This window comes from Gymnoscopelus braueri (genome assembly GCF_963280865.1).
Source record: "Gymnoscopelus braueri genome assembly, chromosome: 23".
Taxonomy (NCBI): Eukaryota; Metazoa; Chordata; class Actinopteri; order Myctophiformes; family Myctophidae; genus Gymnoscopelus; species Gymnoscopelus braueri.
The window spans coordinates 14,119,643-14,143,081 of NC_137625.1; the positions used below are offsets into that span (position 1 = coordinate 14,119,643).

Sequence of the window (23,439 nt, forward strand, 5' to 3'; positions counted from 1 at the left end):
CGGAACCCACTACCGGAAACCATTTACCCCCTTTTTGTTTTCAAAACCGGATCAGAGGGCTCAGTTTGACACAGCTGAGGGTCAGAGTCTGTCAGCGTTCAAGATAACAGATCCACTTCAGAGGTTTTTTTTATATTTACTACTAATAGTTTATGGTTAAAAGTCCTGAAACGCAGGGTGATGACGCGCATTGACACAATCATTCAGTAAGTAACCGACCGGGGTCTGATGTTTGTTTTACTTTGACTGTGTGTGTATCAACGTGTTGTTGTTGTGGTGCGTGTTTACTGTTGTGTTTTCTCAACTGTTATCAGAGGTGTAGCATTTAAAACGGGGTCAATAGTCCTGTCTGTCTGTCTGTCTGTCTGTCTGTCTGTCTGTCTGTCTGTCTGTCTGTCTGTCTCTCTGTCTGTTGCTTCATGTGCCAGAATTATAATCCTACCACTACACTATATAAATCCCAAGTGTTAATCTAGCTCTGACGGTGTAGAAATGAAGAAAATGGACCTGCAATTAAGGGTCCATTTGGTTCTACTGCAGGGGGTCCCTAGGGGGGTCCTCAGAGTTACTACAGGGGGTCCGCCAAATCTTTGTGTGGTATGATTATTTGTTTTACCTTAACCGATTGAAACCTAGCATCCCCTTTTTATGAGGAGAACTTTAACCAAAAATAGCTTGTAAATCGGCTATTTTTGGCAAAGAGGTATAGGTGTAGAGGGGAAAAAAGAGCAGACCAAGTAAACAAAAAAAGTTTAATCTAAAACACAATTTTATACAATATGTAGTGGGGGTCCCTGCTTCATCTCTAACCTATACAATATGTAGTGGGGGTCCCTGTTTCATCTCATCTATACAATATGTAGTGGGGGTCCCTGCTTCATCTCTCATCTATACAATACGTAGTGGGGGTCCCTGTTTCATCTCTCATCTATACAATATGTAGTGGGGGTCCCTGCTTCATCTCTCATCTATACAATACGTAGTGGGGGTCCCTGCTTCATCTCTCATCTATACAATATGTAGTGGGGGTCCCTGTTTCATCTCATCTATACAATATGTAGTGGGGGTCCCTGCTTCATCTCTCATCTATACAATATGTAGTGGGGGGTCCCTGCTTCATCTCTCATCAATACAATATGTAGTGGGGGTCCCTGCTTCATCTCTCTCTCAGCTAGGGGGTCCTTGGCCTGAAAACGTTGAAGACCCCTGTTCTACTGTATTTGTACACTAGCTCTTGGATGGATACAAGTGATGGCATCAACACACAAATACTGGAACTATATTACAAGACGTACAGTGTGTCTGTCAGCTCATATTAATTTGTCATGCATTATTATCATTCTTGCAGAGATGAGAGAATGGTGGATTCACGTGGGTCTGATCCTCGTCCCTCTGCTAGCAGTGTTTCTCCACATCCCTCCTCCCCAGTTGTCACCTGCCCTGCAGAAATGGCACAATGCTGGCGAGGCCTTCCACTTCAGAGGCAATAACGTTTTCTACAGAGGTGAGACACATTATAATAATAATGATAATAATGATCATCATTATTATTATTATACAGAGGTGAGACACATAATAATAATAATAATAATAATGATCATCATTATTATTATTATTTTACAGAGGTGAAACACATTATAATAATAATAATAATTATAATAATAATGATCATTATTATTATTATTATACAGAGGTGAGACACATTATAATAATATTAATAATAATTATAATAATAATGATCATCATTATTATTATACAGAGGTGAGACACATTATAATAATAATAATTATAATAATAATGATCATCATTATTATTATTATACAGAGGTGAGACAGGTGTGGAGCACATGTTCAGTGGACAGATGGGTAGGCCTGTCACAATTATTACATAATCGTCTAATCGCAATTATTTGAGATTATCGCAGGTATTTTTGCATAATCGTCATAATCGTTTCCATTTTGAAAAATGTTCACACATTTTCAAATATTAAAAAAGCAGAAATAGCTGATCCACAAGCTTACAACACTTTAATCACTTTGTGCCCCGTTGTAAGCTTGTAGATCAGCTATTTTTTACATTTGTAAAATTATACGTCAATAATTTCTTTGTATATTTAAATTATTTGACGTATCTGCCATGTGAAATGTTTTATTACGAAGCCTAAAAGAAAGGCAAACAGAAATTTAAATTGTATTCATACGTTCCAATGTTTAATGGCCACAACACACAATTAAATCGTTAATTGAAATTATTTGAGTGACAATCGTCAACTTAAATTTGTAATCGTGCCTACAGATGGGTGGCCCTGATCCAGAAAAGGTTGAGAAGCACTGGGCTAGTCTATCAACAACACATCACAAATTCCAAGCCATTGTGCTTGTATACACGTTGGGGAAGAACCCTCAGCTAAAACTGTCAATTGGCGCCACACAAATTGAAGAAGTGAACATAATAAAACTTCTGGGAGTGACTATTGATACTAGCTCATTATCTTTGTCTATACGTATAAACAATGTTGTCATCAAAATGGGAAGAGGAATCCGTGTGACTAGGAAGTGTTGTGTTGATTTCGTCGACTAAAACTATGACGACGTTTTTTTGTCGACCGCCTTTTTTCACTCACGAAAACGATACAAGAACTAAATAAAAACTAAGCTATGATGACTAAACCTAAGACTAAACATATATAGACAATTTCGTCAACAAATAAAAACTAGACTAAAATGTTAGGGAGTGGACTAGTGGAGAAGAGATCCAGTAGAACTAAAAGACTATGCTTTATGCTCAGGTGTTGCGCTCTGAAAATAGCAGATCTACCAGCTCACAACGGGTCGCGCTGCGACGCGTTGTGAGCTTGTGGATCGGCTATTTTCAGCATGCAACCAAGCGTAAAATCAGCCATTATGACGCCATCAAGGCACCGCCAAAATACATTTTAGTCGACTAAATCATCTGTAGATTTAATCGACCAATCGATTGGTCTGCTTAATCTTATGATATTTAGTCGACTAAAACTAGACTAACATTAAAACATTTAAGATGACTAAAATATGACTAAAACTAAATGGAATTTGATTCAAAAGACAAATGACTAAAACTGAATCTAAATTTGGTGTCAAAATCAACACTAGTAGGAAGTGTTGTGTTTTCATCACTCCCTATTAGATCAGTTATTAACTCCTTGGTTCTGTCTCACTTAGAGTACTGTCCTGTAATCTGGTCGTCAGCTACAAAATAAAGCGTCTGTCTGGCTGTTCATGCTGTACAAGCATTAGCTATATGCATGAACATCTGACGTGGCTGATGGTTGAACAGAAATCGTCTTCTAATGCTACTGCAGAACATCATTTAGCACCAATAACCTGTCCAGCTTGGCTCACCAGTTACATTATGGCTTCCAAACATGGTTACAAGTAATGGAGGAGCAGCTTCTGGTAACATAGTACTTGCAGAACAAAAAACTTTTTTTTTTTAAACGTACTGCTATACACAGGTCAATAGCACGCTGGAATTCTCTGCCCAAAAACACATCTACAATCCATAACAAAATTGGTATGGTAGAGTATGTTAATACAATATAACTTACAATTGGGGTGGTTGTATTTTGTCTCCCTGCACTTCTATTGAGACATTTACATCATGTCAAAGGTCTCAGGATCTGACATGAATTTTTGACCTGATGGTCAAGATTCAATTCATCCCCCAAGCAAGCAGGCAGGCTCTGTTAGCTCAAAGGTAGTCTCGTGTAGCCAGACAACTATTCCACAATCTCTGAATGCTATATAGAGTCTGGAACTACACCTCCCGAAATCCGAGAGAGGAAACTGGCACTTCCGTTCACGAAAATATATTTACATTTTTTTTTCTTTTTTCTGCTAAGCAGCAAGCTAAATATACTTAGATGATTTGTATTCATATTAGGATAAATTTGCGCGACTGTAAAGACCAAACGGAAGTGGGGAGGAGGCTTCACATCCGGTTTATTCTAATCATGATCAGAGCTTCCGAGTCCCAGACTGTATGACCGGAAACATTTGAAAATTGTGGGAGGCAACAGTCTGGCCACACGAGACTAGCTCAAAGGTAAAACATTCAGCACTTACACAGGAAACCGGGTTCAAATCCGGGGTAGAAGAGGAAAGTACATTAAGCTACTATACTGTTTATTACTTCATATTATTATTATTATTTTCTTAATTCTTTTGACAGATTCGTATGGTGCATTAGGAAATGTAGATATCATCATTCTGCTCCATGGCTTCCCTACCTCCAGTTATGACTGGTACAAGGTAACTCACACAGTCATTTAATGGACCACTTCACCCATATTCAACCTTATTCAACCTATCTTCATATCATTGGTCCTCACTAATGCTCATTATAATATAGTAACTATTCTTTGTCAACTCACTCTGTGTCTCAGAGGAGGACTGTGGACAGTTCAGAAACCCGCCTACCAGTGACATCAGCCAGGTTTGGTCATTTCAAACAAATGTTGTATTTTAGTGTGAGAACAATGGCGTCTATTATAGCATGCTAACTGTCCAATAGAAAGTCTGTAGTTTCTATTAGCTTGGATTCCCAATCGATTATGTCACTGGTAGTCAGATTTCTCAGATTTCTGAACTGTCCACTGCCCACTGCCCTCCACTGTCTGAGACACAGACCGAGTAGACAGAAATGGTACCATCTTATAATGAGCGTTAGTGAAGACCAATCATATGAAGATATGATGAATGTTTATCTTTATCATAAAGTGTGACAGCACCGTGTGTCCAAATCTACAGCTTAACCCATTAAGACCTGAGGCCGCTTCTAAACATTTTTAAAATCCTAACAGTTTTTCGGAAAAAAATTTAAAAAAAAAATTTTCACGATTTTTCAAAAATAGCAGATCTACAAGCTCGTAGCGCGGCACTCGGTGCCGCGCTATGAGCTTGTATATCTGCTATTTTTGAATAGCCTAAAGAAATCTAAAAGTGACACAGATGCGTTCCAGGTATTAATGGGTTAAAGACATGCTGTGTGTAACTTTTATTTGACAATGTGTCGCATGTAGATCGGCTATGTTTGCTACCTTTGTGTGACACTGTAGTATGACGAAGTAGGGCATGTATGATACATTTACGAAAAAAACATGAAAAGTTGAATTATGGAGATACAAGGTTTCTGCCCGACAGCAACAATATGTATTTTTTTCATCCAGATCTGGGAGCCACTAACTCGGCGCTTCCATAGAGTCATCGCTCTGGATTTCCTGGGCTTTGGCTTCAGTGACAAACCGGTACGTGAAAAAACCAAACCAGAGAGAACCGTCTCTAGCATCATTGCGTCACGACGGACCCCCCTATACTGCATAGATCATACATGGGCAACTGGCGGCCCGGGGGCCACATGCGGCCCCCACCTTCACTTAATGCGGCCCGCAGGTTAATATGGGAATACTGATATATTATTGATTTCAGCCGTTACAATTCCAAACATGCAAACATGACCCGCTTTAATTACTTCAGTCTATATTAGTAGCTTAATGACTAGTATTAAAATGTTATTGTCTTTTTTATGTCCAATGTATTTGTATTTACGTTCATAAAGTTAACATAAGTATAACTAAATGCATTTGATTTGATTAAATAAAAATGTTAGTTTTCAGGATTCCAATCAAAAAATATCACAAAAAAAAAATCTGGATTCCAATTCAGAAATAGCAAAAATAGCCGATGGCTCGTGCAAAAATAGCAGATCTACAAGCTCAAAACGCGTCGCAGTGCGATGCGTTTTGAGCTTGTAGATCTGCTATTTTTGCTACTTTTGTGAGATAGATAGAATGGCGAAGTACGGCATTCATTTACGAAAAAAGTTAAAACACCGAGCTAAGAGGTGTCTGCCCGACAGCATATGCAACGTGGCCCTCTGGGAGTGAGTGTGGAAATATAGTGGCCCTCTCCATCATCAAAGTTGCATCACCCCCTGGCATAGAAGCTCCCCATGATGTATGTATTATTGATTAACCCATTGAGACCTGAAGCCGATTCTACACGTCTCCTAAATCTCAACAGTATTCTGAAAAAACGTATGTTTCTATATCAGTGGTGCTCAATCTTTTTCATGTCAAGGACCCCCAAAATTACATGTATTTGGCCGCGGACCCCCATCAAAATATTTTGTTCCAGGGACCCCCAGAAGCAAAGATTTGAGTTAAAAATGTTCGCTTTAAAAATATATTATGTTCAAAGATTTGCACACATTTTCATGATTTTTCAAAAATAGCAGATATACAAGCTCGTAGCGCGGCACTCGGTGCCGCGCTATGAGCTTGTATATCTGCTATTTTTGAATAGCCTAAAGTGTAAAATAATGCTTTTTAGCTCAAATCAAAAAATGACACAGTTCCAGGTATTAATGAGTTAAAAATGTCTGTATGTCTCTGCTAACCCCCCCAAGTGAGTTGGTACCAGGTGCCTGTCCACATGTCTGCTTTTCCCTGCTGCGTTCTGGTGTACAGTACCTCCAACCACCCTTAACTTGTATCTCTTTTCCCATCTGCCCGTCCGTCCCCCCCGTCCCCCCGTCCCATCCCAGAGACCACACAGGTATTCTATCTTTGAACAGGCCACCTTGGTGGAGGCCCTGGTCAGCCATCTTGGACTGACGGACCAGAGGGTTAACCTGCTGTCCCACGACTATGGCGACACTGTCGCCCTGGAGCTGCTCTACAGGCAGGCTGTGTGTGTGTGTGTGTGTGTGCGTGCGTGTGTGTGTCCGTGCATGCGTGCGCCACAATTTCAATGTTAACTGATGAATTGACACAATATTTTCTAACCCATGTATCATATTCTCTCTCACTCTCTCTCTCACTCATAAGGAGCGACCAGAACCGGACAGGCCACCTGACTATCAACAGCCTCTGTCTGTCCAATGGAGGTACATAACAATCAGTTTTTTAGTGGTGAACATGTCTCTATATGTAGTGTACATTGTCTTCGTATGCGTTCTAACACTGTCACTGTCGTATGCGACAGTGTTTCCATTTGATATCACTCCAGTCCACACACATTGATAAAACATATGGGTCTGGGTCATGATGACCAAAAGTATAAGATCGGCGATCCAAGCGTCTGAAATGAGTTTTCTCAGACGGGTGGCTGGAATCTCCCTTAGGGTGAGATGTTCAGTCGCCTGGGAGAGACCCCGCAATCCGACTCAGGATAAGCGCGCGCGCGCGCGCGCGCGCGTGTGTGTGTGTGTGTGTGTGTGTGTGTGTGTGTGTGTGTGTGTGTGTGTGTGTGTGTGTGTGTGTGTGTGTGTGTGTGTGTGTGTGTGTGTGTGTGTGTGTGTGTGTTTTCTACTGTGATTTGACCACATCTTGCAGTGCCATTGAAGGGATGTTCTTAATACATATTTTTTTCCCAACAGGAATATTCCCAGAAACACATTATCCAAGGCTGCTGCAGACAGTGAGTTGTACTTTTCTTCTTTTCAATCTGTTTGTTCGGTGGATTAGAATTGACCGTGCAGATTAATTAGCTGTTTTTTAAATGGAGCATAATACATCTGTCTCCTTCAGCTTCTCAAGGACTACACATATCTGTCTCCACTTCTGACTCGACTCACCACCTATCGTCTCTTCACCAAGGGGTGAGCAGTCCTGAAACACAGGCGCACACATGCACGCACGCACGCACGCACTCACGCACGCACGCACACACACAGTACAATAATATTTTAAGTGCTGGTCATAATGCATTGCGGAACAGCACTACCATAACTTAGTCAGTTATAAAGTGTTGTCATGCATAATTATAGACGTATATAAGTGCATTATTATTTCTTATAAATGCGATTATAGTGCATTACAGACACAACCTTTAAGTAAAGTGTTAACTGGTAGTTATAATGTGCTGTTCCACTGGGCTTATAATGCGTTATGACCAGCATTTATAATACTTCATAAACCTTGTTATAAGTTGTTATGGACAATTATAAACATTTCACAGTGTTATGAAGCCTTATAAGTGCATTATAATGCATTGTGTTGTGGTGGTCAATGCTCTCATATGTATTGTTCTCATAATACTGGTTTATTTTGTCGATAGACTTGGCGATGTGTTCGGTCCGTACACTCAGCCTACAGATGCAGAGTTCTGGGACATGTGGACCGGTATGCGCTTCAATGATGGGAACCTGGTTCTGGACAGGTAGGCTATAGCAGGCGTGCTCCTTTGTGTTTTAGTGGAATATATACTAATAAATAATTCAGTTTTAGTCATAGTCTTTTGAATCAAATTGCATTTAGTTTTAGTCATATTTTAGTCATCTGAAATGTTTTAGTTTTAGTCGAGTAAATATCATAAGATTATAGTCGACTAAATCTACCGTTGATTTAGTCGACTAAAATGTATTTTGGCGGTGCCTTGATGGCGTCGTAATGGCAGATTTTTACACTTGGTTGCATGCTGAAAATAGCCGATCTACAAGCTCACAACGCGTCGCAGCGCGACACGTTGTGAGCTTGTAGATCTGCTATTTTCAGAGCGCAACACCCGAGCGCAACCAAACATAAAATGCCTCGTCTTTTAGTTCTACTGGATCTCTTCCCAACTCGTCCCTCACTAACATTTTAGTCTAGTTTTTATTTGTTGACGAAATTGACAATATATTTAGTCTTAGTTTTAGTCATCATAGCTTAGTTTTTATTTAGTTTTTATTTAGTTTTCGTCAGTGAAAAAAGGTAGTCGACGAACATTTTTCGTCATAGTTTTAGTCGACGAAATCAACACAGTTTTACCCCTCACTCTATCTGTCTCTCTCACAGTATTTTGCAGTACATTAACCAGAGGTTAAAACACAGAGATCGGTGGGTGGGCGCTCTCACGTCCAGCTACGTCCCATGTGAGTAACCCCCCAAGTACAACCCAGCCCCCCTTTTAACCTTGCATGCAATACTGACCACATTATTTTGGGACAGCAAGGGCTAGAGGAGCGTGCTTGTGAACGGAAGGTTGCCCAGTTCAATCCCCTGCTGGGGGCTGGCAGGAAAGATCTCAGCGGGGAAATGAATGTGCCCTTGAGCAAGACACTGAACCCCCAACTGGTGTGACTGTGTGTAAACGGCCAGCCCACGCCAAGAATCTGAAGGATAACTATAAACTAAATGATAACGATTAACATCTTTTTTTAAACCTAGTTCTAACTAAAGTGGATGGTGGAGAATACACTACAGCTATAATCACAGTGACGTTGGTAAACAATATCTTTGGCATCACTTTCAGACAGGCTCGGGTGATATGGAAAAAATCTAATATCACAATATATTCGTCCAAATACCTCTTATCGATAATTGTGAAGATAATATCGTATTGTTACGACAAAATAAAAAATTCAAAGATTTACATGGCCAAAATAGCAGGTCTGTCAACACTTGTTATTTCACTAAATGATATACGAAATCCCATAATATATCTAGCTTCATATCACAATATCAATATTAATAATAATTACCCAGCCCAGAGTCGTTTGATGAACGATAGAAACACTGACAGCCAATCAAAATTGATCTGAATCTACAGGACATCACGTTCATTCAACATGTATACAGAACGTTAAGCTTCTTCAGTGTGGATGATTCACATCGTACTATCTGCATAGTCATCTTTCTCTGTGTGGACGGACCTTAACTGAACGTGTGAATCAGGGTGTTGAATTCGTGCTCGACAAACCTTCCCGGGGTATTTAAGGGTTAAAAAGAATGGCAAGCATTATGTGCGACCTGTGCCAAATGTTTCCTTGTGGGGTCATTAACACATACAGTACAACTGAACTGCTGGCACAACCACAGAGGCTAAGCTGCTTAGACTGTTAGGCTAATTCCTGTAGTCCATCTGTAGTTCTGAGCTCTGTGTGTGTGTGCGCGTGTGCGGCGAGTGAATGCGTGCGGTGGGGTCATTTCAGGAAAAAAAAATTAAGTTGCGAAATAAAAACAGCGAAAATAGTCGATCTACAAGTACTCAACGTGTCGCGATGCGGTGCGTTGAGTGCTTGTAGATTGTCATTTTTTGCTATGCATTTTTTTTTATCTCCACGATCAAAGATGTACAGTCTATACCCCCTCCATCTCTCCATTTGACCATGTCTTCTTTCATCCTGTGCTTCCTGCTCCCTGTTCTTCTACTCGTCCTTCAGTGCACATGATCTACGGACCACTGGACCCAGTCAACCCTCATCCCCAGTTCATCAGCCTTTACCAGTGAGTGCTCCCACCTCTCATTGATTCATGTCACATTATTACCTAGAATAGTAGTCACACTCATCCAATCACATTCAGATTTGGGAGAGTCCTAGACCACTGGTTTTGAGTTGTTTTGTTGTTGTTGTTTTTTTGGGGGGGGGGGGGTAAAAAAAATATCCCAGGCATAACCATTTATGACCAGAGGGTGAATATCAAAAACAGAGGCATGGTCCCCCCCCCCCCCCCCCCCAGCAAATCAACCCTCATTCCACGGTTCCAGATATTGAAACGGAACTCTCTCTCTCTTGTTGTGAAGGCGGCTCGTCAAGAGATCAACAGTCAGCATCCTGGACGAACACATCAGTCACTATCCACAGCTGGAGGACCCCACCGGCTTCATCAATGCATATTTCAGCTTCATCAACTCCTTCTGAAGAACCAACTCCTCCTGACGCACACCCTACTGGCATCCTAGTATGTGGATTTCTGCACCTCCACAACCCGTCCCAAAGGCATCTCCACACCGCCAAGGTTGATCTCCTTAGATTGTTTCTCTCAAGAGAAGTACTTTTTGTTTTCGGATCGGGAGGCCTCAGCTGTTGAGTGGGTAGGCCGTCCATGTCCAATCTACAAGCTCACAAACATGTTTGTTGTGAGCTTGTGGATCGTCTATTTTTGCGCGAACAGTTCGCCTCAGAATCGGGTTCTCGTGGTTAACCCATTGAGACCTGGGACGCATCTGACGCACTTTTTCATTTCAGCTAAAAAAGTATTATTTTACACTTTGGGCTATTCAAAAATAGCAGATATACAAGCTCATAGCGCGGCACCGAGTGCCGCGCTATGAGCTTGTAGATCTGCTATTTTAGAAAAATCGTGAAAATGTGTGCAAATCTTTGAATATATATATATTCTTTTAAAGCAAACATTAACTCAAATCTTTGCTTCTGGGGGGGTCCCTGGAACAAAATATTTTGAGATGGGGGTCCGCGGCCAAATTCATATAATTTTGGGGGTCCTTGGCATGAAAAAGTTTGAAAACCACTGATTTAGAAACATACATTTGTCAGAAAACCGTTTTTAGAAGACATTTCGCCTCAGGCCTCAATGGGTTAAGCCCCATCAGCTCCCTCCCTGAGCGAGTGCACATCGTCACCATGACTTTACCTTGTTTGTGTGAGTCGCTCTGGATGAGAGCGTCTGCTAAATGCCTAAATTGTAAATTTTAACTGTAATTCTGAGTAGCCATCAGCTGGGTGAAGCTGAACATGAGGTTAACAAAGGTTTTCCCCCTAATAGCGTTCTGACTGTAATCTCTACGTCCTCCCCGTGGGGGCTCCTCACTGGCAGGTGAGCCAGTAGGATACGACAGCAGTGACAACACACAAATGTGTGTGCGGAGGAATTAATTGGCAAAACGACTACATTGGGGAGAAAAAGGGGTAAAAAGTACCCCAAACATTTTGTACATTGATGTACCTGCACTAAACCCTGAATGTCAGAGCTATTATAACTGTATCAATATGAACATAATTACAGGTAGTATTACTAGCTTAACACATTGACCGCCGGGCCCGTAGTTCTACGGGCCGTTAAATCCAACGGTTAAGCGCCGATCCCGTAGCCTACGGGCTGTGGTGCTTTTTCCTTTTTTTCGAATTTTTTATTTATTTTTTTTCTAGGGGGACCATTTTCAGTGTAACACCACCCGATGTCGACCGGAAGTGCGATCACGTTTTTTGTTTCCCGTCTGTCTCCATTCTAAGTCGTACACAAAAACCCCTGTAAAAGCCCCTGTAAACATGTAGTTTTTCATCCTCGCATTTCCCATGTTAACATAAACGATCAGAACTCAAACATGGCGGCTCCGTTTGACACGTGGTTTGGACTGGTAGACGCAGGGAGATGTCCGCGATGTTTACAAACAGTGCACAGCTCAATCTTAAGGATTTTAACAAGATCTATGGCGACGTGAAAAAAACAAAAAACAACAATAAAACGTTGGCACTGGTGAGTACATTATGAGATTAACCTCTGGCGGTCAATGTGTTAATAACATGGAGCATCACATAAAAGATTACGGGTGCATTTGGTTCAGCAGTTTGTAGTAAAGCCTAATTAGTTATAGAGTTATTGGGGTCCTTGAAATAACATTAAAAAAAACTGTTTGAGAACCACTGGGTCTAATCCATCCCTTGCAGTCTTTGTTGTGACAGCCGCTATTTTTTTGCACAACACCGTTGTACGACGAGGTATAAAATAGGGCTTAAGTGGCTAATCAGACTAATAGATTTAGATAGTAAATAGATTTAGAATTAATGAAATGTATCCCAAAAAAATGTGCTTCTCGATTATTACAAAAAAGAAAAGAGTAATGGCTAGCGTGACATGATGTCACACACACACATATGATCTCACTCTGTCCAGTTTGAGGTACTTTTACTTCACTCGAGTGTATCCATTTTTCAATACGATATACTCTACTACATCTCAGAGGCAAATATTGTGCTTTTTACTCCACTACAATTATTTGAAAACTTTAGTTACTTTGCAGATTTAACATTACATTACCTATTAACACATCGGGTGCCAAACACGGTCTGAACCGTGTTTGCGCAGAGTAGCGGTCCGGTGCCGAACACGGTCCAGACCGTGAAATATGTCTTTTTGTTTTTTTCGTTTTTCTCCACACGGGCGGGGCTAGAGCAGCTCTGGGAGTACCCATTGTGATCTTGAGAAGGATAGGCCAGATAGATCACCGGAAAAACAAAAACATGGCTGCCATCCACTTCCTGTCTATTTCCTTCTTTAAAACACCTATATCTCCGAATCTGTTTCCGGTGGGGAAAACCGGTCATGCGCGATGCGCGATCCCCCCCCATTGTAACTCGCGAGTGAAATGTTATCGTTCCAGGCTGTAGCCAGGGTCATCGCGCAACATGAATGGATGTTTTTTTTTACATGGATTTGCTCCTCGTGGAGTCTAGAGCTTTAAACAGCAAAGCGCAGTCAATGGGGAGAATGCTGGCACCCAACGTAAGTTGTTATGAAAAAATGCTGGCACCCAATGTGTTAAGCTCTATTTTATACTTTGGGCTGTTATGTTTTTGAAAACATTTGTCACATTTTGAAAAATCTTGGTACGTTTACTTTGGTACTGTAAGTATTTTTTGATGCCAATACTTTTGTACTTGTACTGATAAACTGATAAACAGGACTTTAACTTGTAACAGAGTACTTCTACATAGAGGTATTGCTACTTTTACTTAAAGCTGCACTATGTAACTTTCCTGTTCTACCCTGGATTTGAATCCAGATCTCCTGCGGAAGGACTGCATGTTTTACGCCTGAGCTAATTGATCCTGTCTGCTTGCTCTGGAGAGAAATAACATTTTGACCTTCAGGTGAAAATTTGCGTCAGACCAGAAACAGGATCGTGTCAAAGGATCTAAATGTCTCAATAGAAGAAGCAGGGAGACCAAATACAACCACCTCGATTGTATGAGTTCTAATCTATTGTATTAACATACTCTACCCTACAGATTGGACAAAGTAACATTTTATTCACTACAATAATTTGTAGTAGGAGTACTTCTTCCACCACTGCACATGTCAAATTGTCCACTCTTGTGTGTTTAATAAAGGGACTAAAAACTGTCAGCCTTCAGCTGAAATTGGTGAAGTGAATGATTATTATTTCATGTTATTGTAAATATTCTGCTATTTCAATATGGTTACTTACTGCAGAAATGTACAATATTCAAAACATCAGGTCATTGAATGTATTTAGTGTGAAAAACAATGAATGATTCCCAGTTTGACCCACATGTCGTCACTGACGGGTTGAAACCTTTTCAATTTACAAAACTGTTACTTTTCATGAAATGGAGAAAAAACTAGAAAAAGTGCTCCTCGGAGCACAAGTCTCCGCCAGATCAGGTAGGTTATTATGGCCTCCTGGTGGCGCTATAATAGGCCAATGTGAAAAGGGTCCCATTTCTTCTTAGGCTTTTCACAGCAACTGGACACTGCATTCAGGATTTGAGGCATTTTGTTCGAAAAATCTGGTTTGCTAAACTAGACCTGCTGGTGGCGCTATAACAGGCCAATGTGAAAAGGGGGGCATTTCTTCCTCGGCCTAGCGGGAATATGCATGCGAAATTTCAAAATTGTTCCTTTTTTTTTGACAGAATCTGAAGGAGTAAGAGCAAAACAAATGTTTTACAAAAGTCAGCCTCCTGGTGGCGCTCTAAATGGCGTTGGAACAACAGATGTTCAGGAGGCGGAGAAACACAACTTACTCCGCCCACACACCAATCTACCTGGCGCTATTTATACCCCGTCAGAACTACCCAGAAACCCCTTATTCGCTTTCGTACATCCGTACTCAAGCTCATAACGTTTTCAGCATCCCTCCAACCACCCCTTTCACCTCCACAGGTCGTGCTTTCCACCACTCCTCTCTTTTCTCCTTCTACGACCCTCCCTGTCTCTCTCCCCGTCTCTCTCTCTCCCTCCTTCTCTCTCTCTCCCACTTCTCAGGTTCCTGCTGGGGGCTTCAGTCCACGTGTGCCGTGCTGACTACGCCATCGGCCGTCCGCGTTGTGCCATGCTGACTACGCCATCGGCCGTCCGCGTGTGCCGTGCTGACTACGCTAACGACCTCCTCCCCAAAGACTCCAGGGTCGGCGACCCTCCCCGGAACCCTCTTCCCCTCCCTCCATTACATTCTATTCATTCAATAAAACGTTATACTTTCTATAAAGGTGTGTTTCTTCGTCTAGTGAACAGGCATATGTGAAAGATGCAGGGCAAAGGTTTTTCCTTGGCCTCTAGGGAGTGTGCTTGCAAAGTTTCACGCAGATTGGTGCAGTTATAGGTAAAAACGTGAACGTGAATCGGCCTGTTATAGCGCCACCATGAGGCTGATTTGAAAGTTTTCAAGTGGCATTTCTTCATGGGCCAAGTGGGAATCTATACGTGGAAGATTTCACGGAAATCGCATGCTGCGTTCATGATTTGAGGCATTTTGTTCAAAACGAACCAATCCTGCAAACTTTGGAAGCCAATCTTAACCAATCAGGATGGAATATAGTCAATCGGACAGATCCGTGTTGATCACATGACTATAGATTTGCGTGTTGTTTGGACAAAATCTGTAGGAGTAATATCCAAAAATGTGTTTTGCAAAAGTCAGCCTTATGGTGGCGCTATGACAGGCTGATCTGAAAAATGTGGGACAGAGGTTCTTCTGTGGCATCCAGGGAGTGCAGTTTCACAGCGGCCGGGCCAACGGTGGCGGAGATTAGCTGGTCGCAGACAGAAGGACGGACGGACACACGGACGGACGGATGGACGGACAGGGGGCAAAACATACTCTCTCGCCATGCCTTTCGGCCTGGCGGAGACAATTGTTGGAGCTGAATTTCACCTTATGACCCACACAAAGTACAGATACTTGTAGCACGGAGACAATAAGGAAAGACCAGACTCAGACAGGCAGCGAAGGGTATAAGGAAACATGTTTGTATTCAGATCAGAGAGACAATAGAAGGTTTACAGTATATCACAGGTATGGTTCCGCATCATCGGTCGCGTCTCTCCGTAGTGTAACAGAGCAAGCACGAGCTTTTAACATTGTCCAGTAACATAAACATATGACATCATAGGATGTGACATCAATCGTCCAGCCGTCGGAGGTGTAATCCTGCCATTGGTGGAGAGCGATGAGGTTCCGTCGTCGTCTGATGATGGTAGATGATGGTAGATGATGATTGTGTGACAGTTTATCTCTGGACAACAGCGTCCCCATGTCTGGGTCAAACACGTTTGACATCTCTGACCTGTCACTGGTCAGTGGAGATTTGGTGACACTAAAGGGAGACAGCTGTAGAGAAAAGAACACCCAGATACCGTGTTCCCAAAACAAGATTGCCGCAGAGAAAGCCTGTAGCTTGGATTTGACCTTGGTTGGCAGACAGAGGGACTTGAGAGTACAGAGTACTTTTACCATGACAAAGTACTGGCCCGTATGGCATTATTAATAGGACATTTTAACCAGGTTAAGGACCCTAGACACATTATGATAATTCAGATAAGAGTAATCAGATAAGAGTAATCAAATAACTCTATCAAGCCTACATCTTATCATGATTTGGATAGGGTCAAAGGTCAAGCTGATTGTACCTTGTGACATTATTCAAAATCAAATCACAGACAGGCAAAGATTTAAATGACTTAAGGCCAAAAATAAATGGTGTTAGATAACATACACATTTATACTTCTTCAAAAGGACTGTATAATTTATTTATTCAAATAGGAAGCAAAACAGGGTTTATAGTTCATGAGTAAATAATCAGCGTTAGTAGGATGAAATCTTACATAGACTATAGAATAATTAAAATGGTAAGTGGGTTCTATATGCTGTTAAATGAGAAAAATGACATCACCTCATAAGTTCCCAGAATAAGGTATTATAATTATGAACAGATCTGTCAAACCTTTCTTTATTTTATTTTGAAGGCCATCCCTTGGCAGGATCTGAATTTTTTAACTTTTAACTTTTCCTGAAAATCCCACAATGTATATGTACCACCAGGAACTTTAGCCAGCATAGTCTTGTTTCCAAGAAGCTGTTGTTTCAGGTCCCGCCCCCAAGTGTGTATAGGCTCATTCGAATTTTAGCCCTACTTCTCCTTGAAGCAATACTGTGGGTAGATATGTTAACCCTAAGCAAAATAATTTATGGCGGGAAAAACTCACGTGATGCCCCTTTACTCACACAGACGTATAGGACCTACTTTTCCTCTTTGGCATGTGGGCATCAAACATCTGTCTATCCAAGACACAAGTTGAAATCTGTAAGACAGAATGGAAATAAAATTTACTGTTTGGCAGAGTTTAAAACAGTTTGTAATCAAATATAAAATTAAAGTTTAGCCCTGTATGTACAATTGTATGTACAATTAGCAGGTAATGTGACCTTATAGTTGTCCAGGAATTGGATTTAATGGGGTGGCTTCTAAAATGAAACACAAAATGAAAATGAAACACAAAATGAAAATGAAACACAAAACACAGCAATTAAACATTTAAATCAAATATTTAAATCAGATATTCATCAAACTCCCCTCTATTTGACACCCATATATCTATAATATAGTGTGTGTCAGATGATTTGTTGATGAGAAAGGGGATGAGAAAAAAATAATAAAAAAATTAAAATTAAAAAGTTTGATGAGAAAGGGGATGAAAAGAAAAAAAAGAAAATTAAATTAATTTTTCCTTTTTTTAAAAAAAAATTCAAAAGTTATAATTAAAACTTTTAAAATTAAAATATAACAATGAAAAATAAGGAATAAACATCTTTGTTCTGAAGAGTATATTGAAATTAGATAAGTACAGAAAAATAGCAAATCTGCAAGCTTACAAAAAAATCTTAAGTTAAAATGATAAAATATCTTCAAAACTTTTAAAAGAAATGAAAATGACTTTATAATAAACTTAATATTATAGTTAATGTTTCCCAATATTGATATGGAACAAATTGAATCTTATTGTGGGTTAATTTAACGGATCTATGTTTTAAATGGAATTCAATAGAGACTCTACAGGATTAGGTTGCCATGGAACCGTGTCTAACATACCACTAACACTTCCTGCTGAAGGAATTATGGGAAATGGAGTCTCAGACCAGAAGGAATTATGGGAAATGGAGTTTTAAGAGACCAGAGTGACTTCGCTCTAACTGACTGGAGAATGACTAAAATTTTGACTAAAATGGTTAGAACTAGGGAGACAGACACACGCATTCATTCACGCATGCATATCACTCATACATAGATAGCAGGGAGAAAAAGATAAACAGATAGGCACTTTCACTCCTTCGCTCCCTCGCTCGCTCGGACACTCACACACCGTAGACAGCTTGCGGACCCATAGAGAGAGAGAGAGAGAGAGAGATAGAGAGAGAAATCGTTCATTAATACACACAGACATACAAACATACCGAACATAGATATCTTCCAGCAACAAACTAATTTTGGAATGAAAAAGATTTTAACCTGATTGGTTTACTTATTATTTTAAATTATATTCAAAAATATATTTTAAATAAATTAAAACTTATTTTTAAGGCAAATATAATTATACTGATGGTTCAATGAATTTAAAACAGTGTTAATATATATATATATATTTTAAACTTTTAAAACAAGCCTTCATAGTTATAGTGTGATTATTATTCTTGTCTGTGGGCATAGCCTTGTTATGATACCAGCTCTGAACAAGAGAATGTAAACAGATAAGACATGGGAGAAGTGAGAGGCTGTAGGGAAGAGGGGTTTAAAACCTATTGTTAAAGCTTAATATATTAAATGGATGGATGATTTAACTCCAGTGGTCAAAATAAAACAAACATATAAGACAAAACAAAAAAATGTACTGACACAATGTACTGAAGTTTCAAGGGTGACAACCGGGCAATTGTCGTCTGGGTCGAACATGTTAGTAATGTTCGGTATGCAGCTGGCTGGTAATGTTTCGTACTAAGAGGGATGGTAAGGGTGGTACTGACATTGAAAACACAGATCTGCATACATGGTGTTACCTGTAGCGAGCAGGTAAATGTAGCCAGGATCTTGGAGAGCAACACTGGAACACTCTCTTATGGGTTGATATGAGACCCGATGTGTAACATTAACCCACATATAGCAAATAGGCAGTGTAAAAGGGTGGCTATATCACAGGGGTTAATCTGGTAGGTCAAATATCAGTATAGAATCAGAAAATCAGTACATTATGACAATTGTAAGGATATATTCATGCAGGCACACAGACAAACCCCCTACATCTGATAGTCAAACATCAGTGTACGGGGTGTCTCCGGTGGTCTCATAAACATATACAGAGACAAAGACAAACTATATAATGACCCAGGTAGATAAGAGAATTTATGAGACATTCAGGAATGTTCTCCCAGGGATAAAAGGTGATAAAACATTTTTACTTGACTCACTCCCTAGCGGAGTTGTGTTAAACAGTAATTTACAAACAGGCAGATAATTATGAGACACATGGTTCGGTAAAGACAATACAATAAAATAAAGAAAAAGGTACAGTATACTCATCAGATCAAGGTTCACAGGGAGAAGTTACATGGAGATCCCAATCACTGGACCATGGTACAATAAAAATAAAAATATATACTCATCAAATCTGATGTTGGTTCAGGGATCCCGACCCCGATGGCTGGACCATGTGGAATTTGAGACATGTCGAGGGTCCAGTCCAAAGGTCCAGCGATCGCGTCCAGGTCCAAAACAAAATAAAATGTGATACTGTTCAAAGTTAACCTTCATCTGAATAGAAGTGATAAGTCGTTACACCCAAGGCTGGTTCGTTTGATACGTATTAAAATATGGTCCGCCGGGGAAAGAGAGTCTGATAATAGCTCAGTTCCCCCCCGTACACCATATTTCAAACATATCCTGGCTCGATAAAGACCAATTGTTGGAGCTGAATTTCACCTTATGACCCACACAAAGTACAGATACTTGTAGCACGGAGACAATAAGGAAAGACCAGACTCAGACAGGCAGCGAAGGGTATAAGGAAACATGTTTGTATTCAGATCAGAGAGACAATAGAAGGTTTACAGTATATCACAGGTATGGTTCCGCATCATCGGTCGCGTCTCTCCGTAGTGTAACAGAGCAAGCACGAGCTTTTAACATTGTCCAGTAACATAAACATATGACATCATAGGATGTGACATCAATCGTCCAGCCGTCGGAGGTGTAATCCTGCCATTGGTGGAGAGCGATGAGGTTCCGTCGTCGTCTGATGATGGTAGATGATGGTAGATGATGATTGTGTGACAGTTTATCTCTGGACAACAGCGTCCCCATGTCTGGGTCAAACACGTTTGACATCTCTGACCTGTCACTGGTCAGTGGAGATTTGGTGACACTAAAGGGAGACAGCTGTAGAGAAAAGAACACCCAGATACCGTGTTCCCAAAACAAGATTGCCGCAGAGAAAGCCTGTAGCTTGGATTTGACCTTGGTTGGCAGACAGAGGGACTTGAGAGTACAGAGTACTTTTACCATGACAAAGTACTGGCCCGTATGGCATTATTAATAGGACATTTTAACCAGGTTAAGGACCCTAGACACATTATGATAATTCAGATAAGAGTAATCAGATAAGAGTAATCAAATAACTCTATCAACAATAATTAGATTTAAAGAACAACAGTGGTGTAAAGTAACTAGCTGGCTGGCTGGAATGACCAGCAAAGCCAAGCTGGGAAGCTGGGCTTTGCTGGTCAGTCCAAAAGAACACTTTAAAGGTTTCATGACGTTCAGTTTTACCACACATTAAAAGTCTTTGTCATGGTCCTTCAAACGTGTATAGAAAGTTTTAACAAACAATTCCACTCCATTTATCCATGGCAGGTGTTTTTCTCTCACATTTCTAAAGCCTTTTCAACTGCAATGAAAAAATAAATCTTTGCCTGCGGGTGTCGCTGGTGAGGGATTTTGCCTGTCAATCATCGCCTCTGCTCCGCCCCCCCCCAAAGGAAAGGATAGGGGAGGGGAGGGGCGAGGAAGAGAGTGGGCGGGATTAATCGACTGTGACCTCACTGTCGAAGGGCCAAGCTCAGATTACTTTTCAGCCTAATTATTCAGAAAACCCCAGACCACAGAAAATCCACTGAATGTTCAAAGTTCAGATTTTTTAGGTGTATTTGAGGTCATAAAACCCCCAAAAAAACATAAAAAATAAAAAAAGTGAAAATGAATGTCATAGAACCTTTAAAGCACTGGAAGACTACATCTATACATTAAACATGTGATGGTGTAGTGGACTAATGCTCAAACTCTCAGCACTGGTTTTCCATGTTCAAGTCCCAGACCTACTGTTGTTGAATGTGAAATAATAGATTTCAAAAGTACTGAGTAATGGTGTAGTAATACTCAGTCTTTCAGCAGAGAGTTTCAATTGTCAAGTTTTGCCAGCTAAACTACAAACAAATAACTAAAAAGCACTAAAAGACAAATTCGGGGTAGAATAGGAAAGTTACATGATGAAGCTCTATATGCTGATGCATTTCAACTTTACTAACTGAAGGCTGACATATAAACACTTCAAGAGTACAAAGAGACATATGATGGGAGTGGCTGAAAGATGGTGTCTCAGTGCAGAGATTCCATGTTCAAATCCCAGTCATTCTATGGTTCATTGCTTTCAACTTTACTAACTGAAGGCTGACATATAGACACTTCAAGATTACGAAGAGACATATGATGGGAGTGGCTGAGAGATGGTGTAGCGGTCTGAAGATCAGACTATCAGCATGGAGATGCCATGTTCAAATCCCAGTCATTCTATCTTTCATTGCTTTTCAACTTTACTAACTGAAGGCTGACATATTTCAAAGTTGTAGTACTTTAGCAAGTCAAAAGCACAGAGAGACATGTGAAGAGAGTGGCTGAGAGATGGGGTAGTGGTCGAAAGGTGGAACTCTCAGCGCAGAGGTTCCATGTTCAAATCCCGGTCGTCCCATACTTCAAAGTTGTAGTACTTTTAAATTTTCAAGGCCAAAATACAGACAAGCAAGTCAAAGGCACGAAGAGACATGTGAAGGGAGTGACTGAGAGATGGTGTAGTGGTCTGAAGGTCGGACTCTCAGCACTGAGGTTCCATGTTCAAATCCCAGTCGTCCCATACTTCAAAGTTGTAGTACTTTGAAGTTTTCAAGGCCAAAATACAAAAAAGCAAGTAAAATACACAAAGAGACATGTGAAGGGAGTGGCTGAGAGATGGGCTAGTGGTCTACAGGTGGGACTCTCAGCACAGAGGTTCCATGTTCAAATCCCAGTTGTCCCATACTTCAAAGTTGTAGTACTTTGACATTTTCAAGGCCAAAATACAGAAAAGCAAGTCAAAGGTACAAAGAGACATGTGAAGGGAGTGACTGAGAGATGGTGTAGTGGTCTGAAGGTCGGACTCTCAGCATAGAGGTTCCATGTTCAAGTCCGGGTCGTCCCATACTTCAAAGTTGTAGTACTTTGACATTTTCAAGGCCAAAATACAGAAAAGCAAGTCAAAGTCACGAAGAGACATGTGAAGGAAGTGACTGAGAGATGGTGTAGTGGTCTGAAGGTCGGACTCTCAGCACAGAGGTTCCATGTTCAAAATCCCGGTCGTCCCATACTTCAAAGTTGTAGTACTTTTAAATTTTCAAGGCCAAAATACAGAAAAGCAAGTCAAAGGCACAAAGAGACATGTGAAGGGAGTGGCTGAGAGATGGGGTAGTGGTCTACAGGTGGGACTCTCAGCACAGAGGTTCCATGTTCAAATCCCAGTCATCCCATACTTCAAAGTTGTAGTACTTTGACATTTTCAAGGCAAAAATACAAAAAAGCAAGTCAAAAGCACAAAGAGACACCTGCTGATGGCCCAAAGGTGCGTTGGCGCAGTGGTCTGGGTGCTTGATCGGATGCCTCTGCTACAGACAGTTGGCAGGTTCAAGTCCCATGCCATCAACGTACTGGAGGACCATCGGGGGGACTGCGTCCCTCCCCTGTTTCCTGATAGTTAAAGGTGGCGGGTAATGTCTTAAAGAACTCTGCCCAGCTAAGGTTTTACAGAAGGACACTCCAACTCATTCAGTGCCATTAAGGTCCTCCATGCGCCTCAAAGGCTCCGAGTGCCTCTGAGGTGTTTTCTGTGATTATCCACCAGATGGCCCTGTTCGCAAACCAGCGATACCATACAAGTCCTTCAGAGGCACCAAGGCAGCAAAACCATGTGATCCCCAAAAAACACCCTGCTGAGCTTCTACGGAAGCGGTCAGTGGTCTAATCAGCCAAATGAGTTCACAAGACCTAAAATTTCTTTTTGTAAAACCTTAGCTGGTCAGAGCTCTTTCAGACATAACCCCCAACCTTTAACTATCAGGAAACAGGGGAGGGACGCAGTCCCCCCGATGGTCCTCCAGTATGTTGATGGAATGGGACTTGAACCTGCCAACTGTCTGTAGCAGAGGCAACCGATCAAGCACCCAGACCACTGCGCCAACGCACCTTTGGGCCCTCAACAGGTGTCTCTTCGTGCTTTTGACTTGCTTTTTTGTATTTTGGCCTTGAAAATGTCAAAGTACTACGACTTTGAAGTATGGGACGACTGGGATTTGAACATGGAA

At 41.0% G+C, this 23,439-nt stretch overlaps 1 protein-coding gene across 1 annotated transcript; it reads left to right on the forward strand.

The window, feature by feature from the left end:
• Positions 1–69: 69 nt before the first annotated feature.
• mest (mesoderm specific transcript) lies at positions 70–10,808 on the forward strand. The gene is made up of 12 exons (XM_080421349.1): positions 70–206; positions 1,349–1,504; positions 4,210–4,289; positions 5,207–5,284; positions 6,583–6,719; positions 6,866–6,924; positions 7,417–7,457; positions 7,568–7,638; positions 8,097–8,198; positions 8,816–8,892; positions 10,183–10,246; positions 10,545–10,808. Exons 2-12 carry the CDS (start codon positions 1,351–1,353, stop codon positions 10,660–10,662), a joined length of 981 nt encoding a protein of 326 aa, XP_080277475.1. The 5' UTR covers positions 70–206; positions 1,349–1,350; the 3' UTR covers positions 10,663–10,808.
• The last annotated feature ends 12,631 nt before the right edge of the window (positions 10,809–23,439 follow it).